At 51.5% G+C, this 13,482-nt stretch overlaps 7 protein-coding genes across 7 annotated transcripts; 5 read left to right on the forward strand and 2 right to left on the reverse strand.

Moving 5' to 3' along the window:
* Nucleotides 1–1,629: 1,629 nt before the first annotated feature.
* RHO25_012949 (uncharacterized protein) lies at nucleotides 1,630–2,533 on the reverse strand (the record flags this gene model as incomplete). Its single annotated transcript, XM_065603614.1, has 2 exons — nucleotides 1,630–2,210; nucleotides 2,260–2,533. 2 exons carry the CDS (start codon nucleotides 2,531–2,533, stop codon nucleotides 1,630–1,632), a joined length of 855 nt encoding a protein of 284 aa, XP_065459686.1.
* A 1,286-nt stretch (nucleotides 2,534–3,819) lies between these two features.
* Nucleotides 3,820–5,304, forward strand: RHO25_012950 (uncharacterized protein; the record flags this gene model as incomplete). Its single annotated transcript, XM_023604231.2, has 2 exons — nucleotides 3,820–4,920; nucleotides 4,972–5,304. 2 exons carry the CDS (start codon nucleotides 3,820–3,822, stop codon nucleotides 5,302–5,304), a joined length of 1,434 nt encoding a protein of 477 aa, XP_023450461.2.
* A 414-nt stretch (nucleotides 5,305–5,718) lies between these two features.
* On the forward strand, nucleotides 5,719–6,285 carry RHO25_012951 (uncharacterized protein; the record flags this gene model as incomplete). The annotated part of the gene is made up of 1 exon (XM_065603615.1): nucleotides 5,719–6,285. The coding sequence occupies one exon, from the start codon at nucleotides 5,719–5,721 to the stop codon at nucleotides 6,283–6,285; it is 567 nt and encodes a 188-aa protein (XP_065459687.1).
* Nucleotides 6,286–6,794: 509 nt separating this feature from the next.
* RHO25_012952 (uncharacterized protein) lies at nucleotides 6,795–7,737 on the forward strand (the record flags this gene model as incomplete). Its single annotated transcript, XM_023604233.1, has 2 exons — nucleotides 6,795–7,337; nucleotides 7,390–7,737. 2 exons carry the CDS (start codon nucleotides 6,795–6,797, stop codon nucleotides 7,735–7,737), a joined length of 891 nt encoding a protein of 296 aa, XP_023450404.1.
* An 852-nt stretch (nucleotides 7,738–8,589) lies between these two features.
* On the forward strand, nucleotides 8,590–9,598 carry RHO25_012953 (uncharacterized protein; the record flags this gene model as incomplete). The annotated part of the gene is made up of 2 exons (XM_023604234.2): nucleotides 8,590–9,306; nucleotides 9,359–9,598. 2 exons carry the CDS (start codon nucleotides 8,590–8,592, stop codon nucleotides 9,596–9,598), a joined length of 957 nt encoding a protein of 318 aa, XP_023450188.1.
* A 1,530-nt stretch (nucleotides 9,599–11,128) lies between these two features.
* On the forward strand, nucleotides 11,129–11,440 carry RHO25_012954 (uncharacterized protein; the record flags this gene model as incomplete). Its single annotated transcript, XM_023604235.2, has 2 exons — nucleotides 11,129–11,313; nucleotides 11,413–11,440. 2 exons carry the CDS (start codon nucleotides 11,129–11,131, stop codon nucleotides 11,438–11,440), a joined length of 213 nt encoding a protein of 70 aa, XP_023450402.1.
* A 432-nt stretch (nucleotides 11,441–11,872) lies between these two features.
* Nucleotides 11,873–13,108, reverse strand: RHO25_012955 (uncharacterized protein; the record flags this gene model as incomplete). The annotated part of the gene is made up of 1 exon (XM_023604236.1): nucleotides 11,873–13,108. The coding sequence occupies one exon, from the start codon at nucleotides 13,106–13,108 to the stop codon at nucleotides 11,873–11,875; it is 1,236 nt and encodes a 411-aa protein (XP_023450403.1).
* Between the last annotated feature and the right edge of the window lie 374 nt (nucleotides 13,109–13,482).

Genomic DNA, 13,482 nt, shown 5'->3' on the forward strand with positions numbered 1-13,482 from the left:
CTTTGTCTTACCTCTGTCTGCGACCACACCGACGACACAATCACCGAACGAATCAAATCGAGCAACCAAGTCAACACTACCAACAGCAACCGGGTCGCCCACACAAAATGAGCCAATCATCCCGATCATCGATTTTCTCCTCCAGCAGCGCGCAATCCGACAATGAACCCCAAATGGTCTGCACCATCTGTGGAGAAGTCACATCGGACTTCGACAGACTTCCTGACGGCAGTATTATATGCGGCAGTTGTCTTGACCTCTACATGTACCGGTCGTGATTGCGGAGAGCCAAGCGCTGATGGTCCATCGACAGGAGTCTGAAAGCTCATGCTGCGGATTAACGATGGCAGAAAAGCATTCTCTTCACTGCTGACGAGGAAACTGGTTTTTGTACGGGGGAGACGATTTTGATGTGTGTCGTACAAGAGCATCAGCGATATCACGAGGGGATTATGGGAAGAGGAGCTGGATTCCTTGAGAGAAGACCGCGAGTTCAAGACGTGACATCTGACCAATCGATAGGCAGGGCATGGGTAGTCCCCTGATCGTTTGCCTAGATTATCGGGTACTCGACCTCTGTCATGGTTCTCTTCTGGCAAATACAGAACGGCAAAAGGGGTACATCGGCCAGAATTCGGTCTGAACATATTCCAATATTATGTCGTACTATCGATCTGGAGCAGAAACTAGACATTCAAGTCGAGCTGTGTCTCGGCGTTGTTCTTCCTCTCATCCGTAAATGCGTGTACTGTAGCTGCAGCTCGTCGTTGGATGGAACACTCTATTGTCTGCGACTTGAATCTGTATTGAGACAGGAAGTTGTGTTCAGATCCCAAACGGCCCATAGAGACATGATCCAGAACTTATCGCTAGGCCTCATATAATACGATAGCTGGGGCAACACGAATTAACGATCGTGCTCTGAACTCCATCCGAAAGTTAAATACACCGTGCTCAGCACTTCCCAAATCTCTCTTGCACTCCCTTCTCCAGAACACCTAGCTCATACCGTCTGAGCTTCGACATTTGGTTTACAATCCGACAAGCTTCCTTCTTCCGTCCTACGGCTTGCTACACAATCGACCAGAAACTTGCTCACTCTCCTCAAAATGCAACGATCAACCCCCGACGAGTGTTCAATCTGTCTCCGGCCACCACAAGATCCCGTCACAACCGATTGTTGGCACACCTTTTGCTACGCCTGTATAGATCGATGCCTTGATAGCTCGAACTTCTGTCCACTTTGCCGCCGGCTGATCAAGTTTACGATAGACATCGTGGACTTCTTGTGAGGGATCTGAGGTGCGGAGTCTACTTCGCGCAACAGAGATACAGCGGAAAGCCGGTTGGGAGAAGACCAAAAACGTTGCCAGAAGAGCTTATGGAGTTGCGTGTTGCATTTGTACGTTGAGAACATGGTCGTGGTGTTCACAGTATCGACCATATACCGAAGTATCAGAATGTGCTGGCAAAGATGGACCACTTGAGTAGGGTACATCATTTGGTATAATGCGGGTAGTGGTGGTGTTGAAGTGAGAATCAAGAATAATAAAAGATGGTGGAGATGAGATATCTTGTTGATTTGCCCCGCCACAGCAATGTGCCCCAAGCTAGATCCAACGTCGTTCGTCAACTCGGCATCTCTTGCGGCGCTGTTCGAGAGTATAATTCTTGGGGAGGGTATACTTGGTATGCTGGGAGTTTCTCCCGGTGTGCCTGCGGGGTAGAGTTTGGTTGTTGTGCATCAGCAACATCGTATATCCGCTGTTGCTTCCTGATGCGTCGCTTGCGAAGCAGCCAGAACAATAGACCGCCGGCTGCAAGAATCGCAATTCCCCCACCCACACCGACTCCAGCACCAATCGCTACAGTGTTCGCGGACTCTGCTTCGACAGCTGATGTTGGGTTTGATACTACAGCTTGTATCGTCGGCATAGTAGTCGTTCGTACTGCAATAGTTGTGCTTGTAACAGAAGTTGTGGGCGATGATCTCTCTGTGCTGGTTGTAGTCGATGTTGTGCTTGATGATGATGATGACGTTCGGGTCTCATCATCCGATGGTTGAATCCAGAACTGACGAGAAGTGAACCCGCCTATCGTTAGCTCTTCATTTGTGCCTGCCGAGTTGACAGCGCGGAAGAAGTATGGGGTGCTGCAATCTCCATTACCACAGCTGACAGTCCACTGGTAGGATTCGGCCCTGAGGTTCACTGGCACTTGTCAGCTTCCATCAAATGTCGATCTCGAGCTTACACACACCAGCAAGTTGTGTTTGGCCATTCACAGACTCATTGAAAAGGACATAAAGATTCACCGCAGCATATGTTGTCTTCCACGCAACAGTCATTGGTGTCCCAAGAGTATAGATTTGAACAGGACCGGCAGGATACGTGAAGTTTCCAGTCGGGACATCACCCGTGACTGGCGTGTCAGAGAGGTCATCGTAGGGAGCGAGTGCTCCGCCTGGGCTCTGCTGGACTGCGAGGCGAGCACATGTAGCGAGCCAGAAGGCGATGTATTGGAAGCGGAACATGAGAATGTAACAATCTTGCTTTTGAGTGGATAGATCGTAGCTGTTGAGGTAGGGGCAAACGTGAAGGTGGAAGAAGATTTCTAGCGTAAACTCAGCAACAGCAGACCACTGTCCATATTGAGGGATTGATCGCGCGGGTGCCAGCACGCAAAGCGCCGCCAATGCTGTACAGAGCGTGGTACGCCGCAAAGAAGCATAATCGAACGCAGTAAGCGCGGCAGTCGCATTCAGGACAAGGCTCCAGTGGTTGTTCGGCCGACGTTGTATCTTCTCTGACTTCTGAGAATAGCTTGTGTCTCCAGGCTAATCGAGTCTTGCAAGGATACTGAGTCCCACGTTGAGACCGCATTCCCATACGTAGGCCCCGGTCCTTCCGAATCGGCGTCTATGGGGCAAACCAAGTCAAGTAGCCACAAGCAACGGCGTCTGCTGGTCTCCACAAAGCAGTCCATTATTCGCTGCTGCCTCCGGATGTACCTCCTCGCGGATGGCATCATCTCGTCGTTGCTGCATCGTTGCTGGCGGAAAGTACTTCATTGGGCACCACGGTGAAGAAAGTTCATCTTCTACTCGACATCTGCGTCTTCACTTAGCGTCGCTGATTCGCATATTTGGAAGAGAGCTATCTGTGAGGTGATACTTGCCAAGATCTGCGCTCCATGAACAACCAGCAGGCGAAGTTGGCCGACGCATATGACCCCTGCTGCTGCTGTTGCGCGCGCGCGTAAAACAAGCAACCCAGCACATGGCGCGAACTGCTGTGCCTCTCACGGACGTGCATAATGAGACGCTCGTTCTCTTTCCACCTTGGGAATCGACATTTTCTGATGGCGCACAGTGATGTGTTCACCCGAGCAGGCCAACGCTGTTCCAGTGAGGGCTCAATCTCGAAGCCTCGCGCAGAACCAACGTCGCTCATCGAATTCCAGTATTTCAGAAGCATCATGTAAGCAGTTCGCTTCCATGGTCGGGACCACCTTGGCAGCCTCCGGTATTTCTACGGCAGAGGGGCGCCACACCGGAGATCCTTCCGCCTGTCTTGTTAGCCGCCAAGAGAGCTCTCAAGTCTGACATGCGGAGCAATGGGATTGGGGACGCCGGCCGACCCTTGTAGCTACGCCGCAGCGGGCGCTTACGAGGTCTTAGGAACATTCATGTTGACGACCTGTCGAGACTTGATCAAGTCTTGAAAACCGGCCATGCAAGTACAACAGAATACTGCAACTCAACTTTGTTTCCATCGAGGCTGCTTTCGATATTGACATTTACTTTTCGGACGAGCAAGGATGAAAACTCACCATTCCAAAGGCTCAAGTTTGTCTTTTCCAGAAAAGACCTTCGACTTGGCAGATGACCTACGACAAATCGTGGCAGCTCGGCCTGTTCGCACGCGGGTTGTTGCACTTGCCTTATTTTTACTTTGCATAATATTCTGGAGCTCTGGGGCGATCGGGCGATTGCAGAACCGGCTGGACCATTCTGCTCTTCGATCCGAGGATTCGAGGCCTCCTGGATGCTGGGACTTTCCAGTCGCGAATGACACCTTGCTGGTTATAAAGACGGGCTCTACAGAGTTGGAGGACAGGTTCGCTGTCCATTTATCAACAACGTTGCGATGCGTTCCCAATTATATGATCTTCTCTGATCTTGAGGAAACCTACCACGGCGAACACATATATGATACGCTTGATTCGGCAAGCCCAGAGATTCGAGACAACAACAAAGATTTCGAGTTATACCGCCGTTTACAGAGAGGCGGCCGTCAAGTACTTGATCCTTCAGAGCTAAGCGGCACTCCCGAGGCTTTCAGCAACACTGGCGGCAACCAAGAAAACGCTGGCTGGAAGCTCGACAAGTGGAAGTTCATGCCCATGGTTAACAGAACTTTCCACGAGTATCCAGATATGAAGTGGTATGTCTTCATCGAGGCCGATACATTCCTGCTCTGGACGATGCTGCAACAATACTTGTCTCGTTTGGATCACACCAAGGCCATCTATGCTGGTAGCCCGTCTTTTATCGCCGACGAGCTGTTCGCACACGGAGGATCCGGCTTCATTCTGTCACAACCGGCATTGAGCTCCGTAGCCACGTACTATGCGTCTCACAAACCTGAGATTGAGCAGCTCACCGAAGGACACTGGGCTGGTGACTGCGTCCTAGGCATATTCACTCGTAGGTCTGGAGTGCAATTTCATAACATCTGGCCGCATTTCCAGGGAGACTATCCTGGGTTACTGCCGTACGCTCGAGCGGATGGACGGCCAGTCATGGACGACAAACTTCGAGAATGGTGCTATCCAACCGTATCGTACCACCACATGTCGTCCGATATGATTCGCGACTTCTGGCATTTTGAACAAGAGTGGGCGAAAAGTCACGACCAGGTTAGTTCCAAAGTGTCGTATCCAATGGTTGCTCAGCTGACACCTGAACAGACTGAAACACTGCTCAACAAAGATGTCTTCAGAGATTTTGTAATGCCTCAGATGATGGAAGGGAAGGCAGACTGGGATAACCTGAGTGATGCGGAAGTAGCTGATGCTAAGAGCGTTGAGGAATGCCGGACCAGATGCGAAGTGCAGCCCGATTGTAAGCAATACTCATTCGAAACAGCGACTAGGAAGTGCAGGACACGGATCGACCCCAGGCTGGGCAAGCCAACGAATGGAACGATATCGCACTGGCTGTGGTCGAGAGTACAGCATTTTGAACAAGACATGGCGCCGTGTGGTGCAGAGAGCTGGAGAGATCCATATGTGTGGCCATGAAGGAATGAAGGCTTACTGATCTTTGAATGCACTCCATGAATCCAACCTTTTTGATTTATCTTTTTGTTTCCCACATGGATGAGATGGCTGAGTCCCTGTCATCTTCCGTGCAATAGAGCGGTATGATCGCTTAGGCTTCCCTCTTCAACGGCTCCAAACTGCTTGCTAATAGCGAGATTTATGTTAGAAGCTGTAGTTCAAGCTTCGGAGTATCTCGCGAGACACAAGACCTTGGTCGTTCCACCGCGGACCAGATTCGAAGCATCTCAGTTTGCTCTAATAACTTCTCGGCCAGTCCAGAAGGACCTCACAGATGTCTTAGCAGGCAATTAGGGAAAGCAAACAATGATGGCCACTTTGTACAACCTCCATGAACAGATGGAATCCAACTCGATCACCACTTGAAGACTCATCATGGCTCTTCCAACTCAGCAGGAATTCGAGGCGGACTTGGCCAATGCCACACCTCCAGTCATACAAGAGACCGACGAATGCCCCATCTGCATGAACAGCTTCACAAACCCAGTCCGCACTCCATGCAACCACGATTTCTGTAGCGCCTGCCTACTTCAAGCTTTCCAGCGAACCAACACGTGCCCACATTGCCGCCGAAGGTTATTCCAAGCCAGACCATTTGATCCGGCAGAGGACCAGTACGATGTTGGCCGACAGCGCAGCGGTGACGAAGAAGTAGAAGAGGGTGAATTAGAAGAAGAAGAAGAAATCCCAGATTATGAAGAGGAAATGGCATATGCGAGCGACGACAGCGACATTCGAGCGAGACATCCGCTGGCAGGGGAAGAGGGTTATATTCCGCGAGACTGGGCTGTTGGATCGATGTCACGAGATGAGCAGGACTGGCCCGTCGGATCGATTGAACGAGACGAGCCTGGATGGAGGAATGATCGTGTGGGAGATGTTGCGACCGAGGGGCAGCCTGGCGTGGTTGGGGAAGAAGCAGTTGAGGAGGATCGGAGATGATTTGGCAACGAAGATTCTTTGTGGAAGTCATATCGATTATGCTTCAGCTGGCGCTGGTGTCGTCGATTGGCTTGGGCTATGCACGTCCATGGCATGCATTCTTGAGCGGAAGAATTGAATGGGATAGCAACGTCATCCCTTGTGGTCCTCAGCAAAGCGCGTGTATTGTGACCTTCCACATCATACGCGCAAAAGTAGCACGTATCTCCGTGCTGTGCTGAGATTGTGACCTTCTCTGTAGGCAAACATCCAAGTACCGGAGGAGCTGTCACATGGATTGTATAACTGACCAGGCTGCGTGAGCAATCCAGCTGCCATCAGCGACATTTATATCATCCAGCGGAGATAGTTCTTCGTGGTATCCTCATCGTCGTCACGCAAGACCACCAATTATTGAGCTTTCAACCAAGCTACCACGGCTCAGGGTCAACTGTATCAGCGATACGGTGCACCAGCATAAGACTTACTCGGTGTCTGCACACTCCAAGATGACAAGACCAGGTCGCCAGATGTTGCGTGCAATCTGGCTTGCCATGCTGGTGCTGGGCACCCTTTGGTATTTCAAGGGCCAGGGCTCCAGTACCGGCCTCGATCTATCTTTGTTCGACGATGAGGCAGCCGTCCAGCCATTCAATTCCCGGATCGTGTCTACTGACATCGCAAAGCGAGTGTCGAAAAGCAAGTTGAGCTTTGATGAGTGGGCTACCCGTGGACGCAGACTCATTGAGTACATGGAAGAAAGCGATCCGCAAAAACTGTGCCAGAACATGCTGAGAGATGGCGTGCTGTCCGATGCCCAAAAAGCCCAATGCACTACACAGAGTGTCTTTACCAGATACGAAGAACTTGCAACCAACGGATGGGAGAAGAATCCTCCAGGATACTGGCACCCCGACTCTGTCACTCTCAACGCACAAGTCTTGGTGCAGGACGCGTTCCAATCCCTGGGCATCTCTACATCCATACGCACAGCTCAGAACCCAGGAGGCAGCAACGAGGGAGTGAGCTGGGAGCAGACGAGCGTTGTCTTCAACGGTAAAGAAGTCTGCGAGGTAAGATGTACTTCTGGAAGCACTATGCGCTGGGTCTGACTCCGCTCCATAGGCAACAGAGGCGATCTACAAGGTGATCTATAACACCAAAGACGGCGTTATGGTCGGAGTGTACATGGATAGTCCGACGGAGAAACGCAAAGAAATGTATACCTCGGATTGGAAACTTGATCCTGAGCTTGCGATTCCTGACCTGCACTTGGCAAGTGATGTCGTAAGTCTGGAGTACGCCGAACAGTGTCGTCGAAATGGAGAACGACCGCAGAGCTTTCGTTATTACTTCAGCGACCAGATCAACAATGACGATACCCTGAGCATTATCAATGTCGTTTTGACGAACAAGGGCTATCCTGCGACTCCTGTTGATGGATTTGGCAACATCGTAGCCAGACCATGGTGATTGGCAATTCAGTCTTGCAAAATGACATGCAGCTAATTGCTAGCAGGTCTCAAGCTGCGATATTCGATCGGTACAATAATGCGGACACTCAGAGTTTCGAAGCCTTGGTCGGAAGTCCGCTCGGAAGAAAGATTGCGTGGATGCTCATTCAGCATGCAGACTTGTTCGGAGCCAAGCATATCAGGAAAATCTCGGTCTGGAGATCGGACGCCAAGGACGCTCGGGGTCGGCTGAAGAGTCTGCTCTTCGAGATAGCAGATGTTCGCAGAAGATGATGCGGGACTTCCACTGGTTGTTACCAGAGGCTGTAGTCGTAGCTGGGGCGGATGTTCTAGGTGAGCGACATTGTAAGAGTACTTGTATCATTGTCCGAGCAGAGCCAGGTAGAACAAGCTGAAGAGACATGCAATGCATTCGGGGTAGTTATATTATTTTGCCGCACGTTGATCATTCCGCAGTATGACATCGATATCGGATTCGATGGCCTAAGCCCGAGACAATGTTACGGCCGGGTCACAGCATCTTGAGAGAAGCTCGGAGTTGCCGAACGGTCGCGGTAAGATTGTGTCAGAATAGGAAGTGCATCGCAGATTGGGTCCGTAGCCTACTCGATTCGCTCCTTGATAGGACCGTGAGTGCCGCCAAGCTGGTTGTAGTGCCTATTCTGCCGAACTGGAGTACAAGTCATCCAGCCATTAGTGAACAAGTGGGACTATTGCCAAGAGAGCTGCCGAATAGCCCAAATGACATGCCTATGATTCAATCTTGGCAGCAAGCCCTTCCAACTCTTTCAAAAGAGCGTAGAACGGGCGACGCTGACATGTAAGAACTTTTGCGCAAAAACCTCACACCATGTCGATGTCTGGAGCACCGTCGGCGGTGCGAGCCATTTTTGCATTAGACGTAGTGACAGCGTCGCTGGCCTTCATCTGCTTGGTCATTGGAATCCTCCTCACCATACGCGCCTTCGGATTGCGATCGAGAAGCCGGAACTACGACAGAGTGTCGCGAGATACTCCACGCCACTCGCCTTTGGGAACTTTCGCATTTCTGCTCCCTGGATTGGCGCTCCTCTGCCTGGCGTACAGCATCGCGGCTGCAACGACTGCACTGCAATACGATGCTTCCAGTCCGATCAACATCACTCCAGCATATGCATATTACTACTCGTCGGCTTCGGAGTCCTCACAAGCATCGAGAGTGACGAGCAGACTCTCATTCGTCAACGCCTTCGCTCTCATCCTTTACTCCACACTCTTGACAGCAGCCGTATGGTTGCATTCGAGCCATGTGACATCGAATGGACTGGGAATCGGAGCACCTTCGCTGCGCGACTGGATCTGGAACATGTTCATCCTGGCTGCGATTCTGGGTACCGGACTGGCTTCGTGGGGCCAAGCCATATCAGTGAGAGAGAGTGCGCAAGGCTACAGTTCTGTCATGCAAGCGGATTCGACATCGAGAGCACTGTACGCAGCTTTCAGGTGTACAGTCATTGCTGCATCTACGAGTGTGAGCGTGGAAGTAGCCGGAAGATATCGAGAAGTCAACGCCAATGGACCGCCGTCTGTGAGTCGCTGTTCAGATAGACGCCCAAGTGACTGTGCTAACTTCATCCCAGAACTCCGGAAGGCCCATCCTGGCTCGACTGGTCTTCTATGCAGTCCCAATCTGGGCGGTGCGGAACGTGTTCCTCATTGTGGACATCGCGATGGCTTACACGAGTGCGGAGAGCTGGTCGATTGCAACGCGGCAAGCTATCGCCTTCCTCTTGATCATCTTCGGCCAGATAGCAGACCTTGCCATTTTCGTAATTGTCACATGGGGTGCTTGGACCATGGGCAGAGTGGCGAGATGGTAGATGTGTAGATTTTTGCTCACTGAAGCATCATCCTGCGCAGATTGTATGTTAGCCGGCAGGCGTTTGGCATCTTGACTTCTTTCCTCGATCCACGTTTTCCCGGGAGCCATAGTTGGCTACGTCGCGAAATGAGCCAGTATTTGAAGAGATCCAGCAGGGCCATGGTTGATCCATCCTTCTTTCGCAATTCCCCATGGTGTGGAGCAAAACGTGGCTGGCTCTGTGAATTGCTCCGGGCGGCAAGCTTGTTGGGCGATGCTTGTGCGTTTGAAAACATGTTCTCTTGAGACATGGCACACCAGCTCTCCGCAAAAGAATGGGTGATGGTGCTCTTGCATGATTGGAAGTGGGAAAGACGATGGAGCGAGGAGTCTGGAAACCATCGAGGCTCAATGCCAAGCCGGGCCCAAAGCTGCTGCGCAGAATGCATACCGCCAAGTATACAGGTTGCACTTCGCCAGATGGATCAGCTGTCCCATTCACGGTGGCATGATCATCCAGAACCCCATCGAAGGTTCGCCAGCAGCTCTCATCGCTGGAAGTGCTCCCTTTCAGCCTGAATCCTTGCCGGTCTCACGAGGAGTGCGCTTGGCCCGCGTGAGCTTCGAATTGTGCTCCATCAGACGCCCGTCCATCTGCTGCCACCGAATTGCAGAGAAGCTGCAATATTTGGGGCCCTCCAGCAAACGTGTCGCAGACTTACTGTTGAGAATTGGCGTTGCGGACCACGACGGCCTTGACGCCCTAAAGCTGAACATATCGTCGCAGCTTCAAGCATTCTGGTACGCGTCACGCAACCCGAAACGTGCAATGCGTTAGACACACCGAATGCTTCATCAATGACGCCCTCCGCACGGAGTTGCAGATCGCCATGTGAAAGAGCAGAAGAAGGGGCCACCTCCGCCATCATCGTGAGTGGTTGATCCCCAAACCCACATCAATGACGTCTACGAACCGCACAAACCCAATCTCTCCCAAACTCACACAAGCACACCACGCAGCAAGACAACCAACAGAATCTTCCAATTCGTACACTTCGGCCCTTTCTCTGCAGTTCTCCAACGCGCTCTGCAAGCCTTTCCTTGCCGAGAGCTTGAAGCTCCTGCAGCGGCATATGACGCCGACGTTCCACGCCTGAGATCTCACCAGATCTCATTAACCTGGAGCTTAGCTCTACCCTCCCAGCCAATCATACTCTCACATTTCAGACGATCGATCTTAGTCGCACACTCTTTGTCTGAATCGACAGTTCCAGATCTGACGTCCTCGTTGGACAAAGCGTGCTCCTCCACGTACGCTCACGCAAGCCACATGGATGCTCCCGTCGTCTTCCATGACGATGCCCGCTCCCGCCGGCGTGAAACCCAGATATGGCTTGGAGTCTGTGATCTAGATGATCCTAGTCGATCTCGAGGGTGTGGAGTGTACATATATCCTCTTGACCTGCACCGCTCTTCGTCAGCCAAGTTGAAATAACTCCACCACAACGCAAACCTCCCGCCACCCATTTCCACCCACCACCAAACAACAATGTCTCCACCAAACAAAGTCGAAAAGTCCGGCTCCATGGACTTCGGCCACCGCAAAGGCTCCGGCACCATGTTCGCCGGCCTGCAACAATACAAACGCGAAGACGGGGATGCTTCACAGAAGCGAAGGGAGAGTTTGCAAGATATCCAACCCAAGGGGGGTTTCATCTCAAACTTTTGGAATAGGTATGTTAGATACTGATTGCGAGGTTGAGCACGACCGGGCATGGAGTGGTGTTGTTGAAGGTGAAGGAGTTTTTTGAATTGATTTTTGGTGTGATCTAGCACGTTCAAGCATGGGCCTTCGAAATGAGGAGTTGAGGACGGTACGAGGATGAATATGGGGATATAATCTGGTCATGATGGGTGTATGATTAGCGGGCATGGAGTTGAGCGACATGGGGCAACATTGAGGATATGATGTATGGAGACTGGATTCTTTCATGTTGGAAGCATCGTTCAATGCATGAGCATGTACTTCAATACCAAACCATCGAAGCTTTGATATCATCAAAGAAACCTTCTCTCCGCTTCTCCTAATACCGGACTTTCCAGCTCTGCACCCCGTCATCGCTTGTACAGTTACCCATTGGCAACAGCGCACATGCCACCTAGCAAACCAGAGTACCTGGACTATGCTATGCTTGCGTGACCTTCCATGGCAGACGAATGCTGGCACGTACTTGGCCTGTATGCAACAATCACCACCGTCATGTTCGAACTCTCCTTCCGCCGACGAGGTCCCTCAATCATCAAGGACGATAGGCATGCCCTCAGACGCACCCAATCCTTTCGAGCTGGGCGTTTCGCGCAGCATCTCCCTCACAAAGTCTTCGAAGCCTTGGCCATTCATCTCAAAGAACGTGACTTTCTTCGCGCGGCGTGCCAAGTCGATGAATGGCTTCAAATCATTGACGAGTGAGAAAGTGCGAACAGGTGGAGACAACAGCAGCACCGACCGATTCTTTCGATCGAGGTTGTAGTTGTGAAACCAATTTCTGTGGTCCAGCGTCAAGTTCAGATGCGTTAGATCCAAAGATTGCAATCGTACGCCTAAGGTGCCCAGATGGTTGGCCTGGAATCTCCTCGTATCTAGAGCGATGTTCACAGACCGAATCTGCTTCTTGGTATCTGCTGACAATTGCTGCAGTGCAGAGTCCATGCTTGCTGGGCCGAAGCGGAAGGTGTTGGCGCCGTAGAACACTGGAGAAGCCTCTTGACGAATTTGCTTGCAGGTACAAAGCAATGCCAAAAGCTTACTCGAAGGCCCAAGGTGCAGAATGAACTCATTCTGTTTCCCGTAGAACGGATCGTCGATTATCGTCTCGGAGGGCTCTTCTTCATCGAAATCATGTTGAGCAAGCTGCAATGGGAGCCACTCCTCTCGAAGAAGCTGCAGCTCGGACGTACAGTCGAACTGATAGTCCTGGTGGAGTCCGTCATCAGAGATTTTCAAGACCAACTCGTAAATTTTGTTGCGCAGCTCAGCGGATAGATCGAGGAAGCGGAACGTGCCTTGTCGCGCGGGCTCGAGCCAACGTCCCAGGTACACTCTTGCGGGGCCTGTGGCAATGCCATACTCGTAATGATCTGCACGACTCGTTATGTGAACAGGCAGATCAAACTCGCGCAGATCCCGAGGGAAGCCGTTCACAACCTCACTGCAATGACCGAACTGCTTGCCCGTACAACGTACAAAGCTCCTGAGCGCGCGATCCTTATAGTAAGTGAAGGTGTTCAAGATCCAGAGATGAATGTCGTCGGCCCTTAGGGGATAGTCGCTGTAGATCAGCGCGAAGACAGACAGCTCACCAGTTGTAAATGGCGGCCTCTCTGCGCTGTCGCGCCATGGTGCGATCAAGTCCGAAATTTCGTCGCGAAGCTCCATAATCTTGCTGGTTGTGTTTTCCATGGGCTCGACCTCGAGTTGCGCTGCAGGTGTTTGCGAATCTGAAGCAGTGGTACTGGAGTTGAGCTCCATTTTCGGCTGTACTGTGTGCGACCAAGAAAGTGAAGCTAGTACGAAGAGTCGACTGTTGATGAGCAAGACTTGAGGTGTGGTGAATAACAGAAAGATGCTACCTTCGGCTCGCGCCGCTGAGGCAGGGAGTACCCGTTGAAGCTGAAGGTAAAGGTAAAGTGAAGGAAACGGCAAAGGCCCGAGGGAAGTCGCGACGCGCTGAACTTCTAAAGCACAGACAAGAACCTTCACCACAACTGAGCAAATCACGTCTCGGTGTCCTGATCCTCCTGTGAATGCATTTGACGATCTCGAAATTTTTTTTATCAAGCTTCACTTCTTCACATTCTTCCTCTGGTCCTCCCTTCCTTGAGCCAATGCAAGTCGTACCGCTT

This window comes from Cercospora beticola, chromosome 9 (assembly GCF_033473495.1).
Source record: "Cercospora beticola chromosome 9, complete sequence".
NCBI lineage: Eukaryota > Fungi > Ascomycota > Dothideomycetes > Mycosphaerellales > Mycosphaerellaceae > Cercospora > Cercospora beticola.